Here is a 2,291-nt window from a genome sequence, read left to right on the forward strand (position 1 = left end):
TCTCTCTTTTCACTTTTGTCGTTTTCTTTTCTCTCTTTCCTCTTTTTCTCTCTCATTTTTCTCCCCCTTTCTCCTCGCTTCCTTTTCTCGTTTTTTTCTCCCTTTCTTCTCTTTCACTCCCCCCCCCTCTCTCTCTCTTTCTCTCTCTTTCTCCCTCTCCCCCCTCTCTCTGGGGTCTCTTTTTTCTTCCTTGTCTCTTCTCGTTATTGTTTCTTTCTCTCCCTATTGCCTCTTTTGTTCTTCTCTCAGCTGGGTCTTTCTCCTCTCTATTGTCAATTGTCCCTTTCTTTTCTCTATTGTTTATTTCTTTTCCCGTAACAGTTTCTTAATTCTCTTCATTTTCTCTTTTTTCTCACTGTTGTACATTTCTTCTCTTTGTTGTCTCTGTCTTTTCACTCTTTTTCTTTTTCCCTGGTCTTCCCTTTACTCCAAAGTGTGTCCATTGTGGCGCAAAACATCGCTACCTTAAATTACAAAGTTTTATTTACTCAGTACCTTGTTTTGAGAAATTTGACATTTTTGAAAAGATTTACGTAAATTCACAAGATGTCAAGCTTTTTCGAAATCAATTTCTTGAATATCTTGATGACAACTCGAATATTCTTGCGATTTTGATAGAGAAGATAAAGCATTTAATTTTAGTTTCTGAGCTCGTGGTCTTAGTAACTCAAAACGGCCAGAAATGTCAGAAAATTGCGTAATTTTAAGGTAGCAACATATAGAATTAAAATATACAGTTTTCTTGCCCTTTTCTGATCGGATAACAAGATAATGATTTTTTTCGGACCCCAAAATAACCCGTATTGTGTATCAGCTGTAATGCAGTAGAAGCTGTCCGAGACTATCATCCTTTGTCGAGGAGATAAGTAGTTATCTTGGACAGTAAAACATACTAAGACAGTGTCATTACAACAAGCACAAAGGGAGAGGGGCATGTTTAGTGGTCATTTGTACACATGGTTGTGCGGTTCGAACCTCAGCTCGGCCAGACGTTGTGTCCTTGGGAAAGGTACTTTACACGAAGTTCCCAGTTGGTTCTGTCCTTTTGCTGATGGACGTTAAACTCGGAGGTCCTGCCTCTTAAATAACCTAATAGTATTGATAGGGGCGTTAAACCTATACCATTTTCACAGATGGTTGTCTTGGACAGGTGGTCTTTAGAGCGAGTTCAGTTGTGCATGTCTTACGATAACATTGATATATTATGGGCAACTTAGGAGGTAGCATGCTTTGAGCTCTATCTTTCAGGGCTATTATCGGGCTGAGATGGGTGCAATATCCTTTTATCAGACAAATAACGGCCACCTGTATAAGACAATCACGTGTACTCACAGCCACTCCCCCCCCCCCATATGTACTTTTTACATTTTAACAACTCTGTGAAAGAAGTCTACCTGTCTAAGACGACCCCTTTTCTCCTCGACAACGAGTAGTCATCTTAGAAACCTTTCATTTACTCCACAGAATGCTTACTGTATAGCTACCTCAGAATTTCAAAGTTCTATCTGACACTTTTGGCTGTTTTGAATTACCAACATTATGAGGTCAGAAGCCAATTAATGTTCTGTCAAAACCGTAAGAATATTCGGAGTCGTTATCAAGATATTCAATGAATTGCATTAAAAAAGCTTGACTTATTGTGAAACTCAAAAATGTTGACGACAAAATTCTGAAAACTAGGTTTTGAGCAGATAGAACTTTGTAATTCTGAGGTAGCGGTATGTCGTACACACTCCCACTTAATGAGCAGCCCAAGCAAACAAATTCGTCTTAAAAACTAATGTATGCGCGTGTTTGTCTCTCCTCAGGGCGGCGGGCGGGTGCTCACCCTGATGAATGATTACAGTGGAAGCTACAACTTAATGATCATCGCCCTGTTTGAGCTCATCTGTCTCTGCTACATTTACGGTCGGTTTATTTCAGTTTAGTATTTGGTTTCAAATTCCAGCAACATGTTATTTGTATTAGGTTTACAAAAGATTTAATGAGTAAGGTCGGTAGTCTAGAGGTTAGGCTACCAACTAGACTCGTAATCTTGAGATTCAGGGTTTCGAGGGTTCGAAGCTCTGCTTGGGAAAGGTACTTAAACGAATGTTCCCACTTGGGTCGGTCCTATCGGATATGAACATAAAATTCGGAGATCTAGCCCCTTAAATAACCTCATAGCAAAAATCTCATACTCACGACTCGCGGGCTAGTCGATGCAAGCAGGACAATATTTTGCGACTATTATTCTTCTGTCTGTCTGTCTGTCTGTCTGTCTGTCTGTCTGTCTGTCTGTCTGTCTGTCT

General features: G+C 39.9%; 1 protein-coding gene across 2 annotated transcripts in view; it reads left to right on the top strand.

Annotated features, from left to right (window-relative positions):
* The window catches only part of LOC101850948 (sodium-dependent proline transporter), a 51,059-nt gene that overhangs the window by 41,839 nt on the left and 6,929 nt on the right, over window positions 1-2,291 (top strand). For both annotated transcript variants that reach the window (XM_005095839.3, XM_005095838.3), the window contains exon 12: window positions 1,809-1,908. In XM_005095839.3, coding sequence (XP_005095896.1) covers window positions 1,809-1,908 — 100 coding nt within the window. The remainder of the gene's footprint in view (window positions 1-1,808; window positions 1,909-2,291) is intronic.

This window comes from Aplysia californica, unplaced genomic scaffold (assembly GCF_000002075.1).
Source record: "Aplysia californica isolate F4 #8 unplaced genomic scaffold, AplCal3.0 scaffold00115, whole genome shotgun sequence".
Classification (NCBI taxonomy): Eukaryota; Metazoa; Mollusca; class Gastropoda; order Aplysiida; family Aplysiidae; genus Aplysia; species Aplysia californica.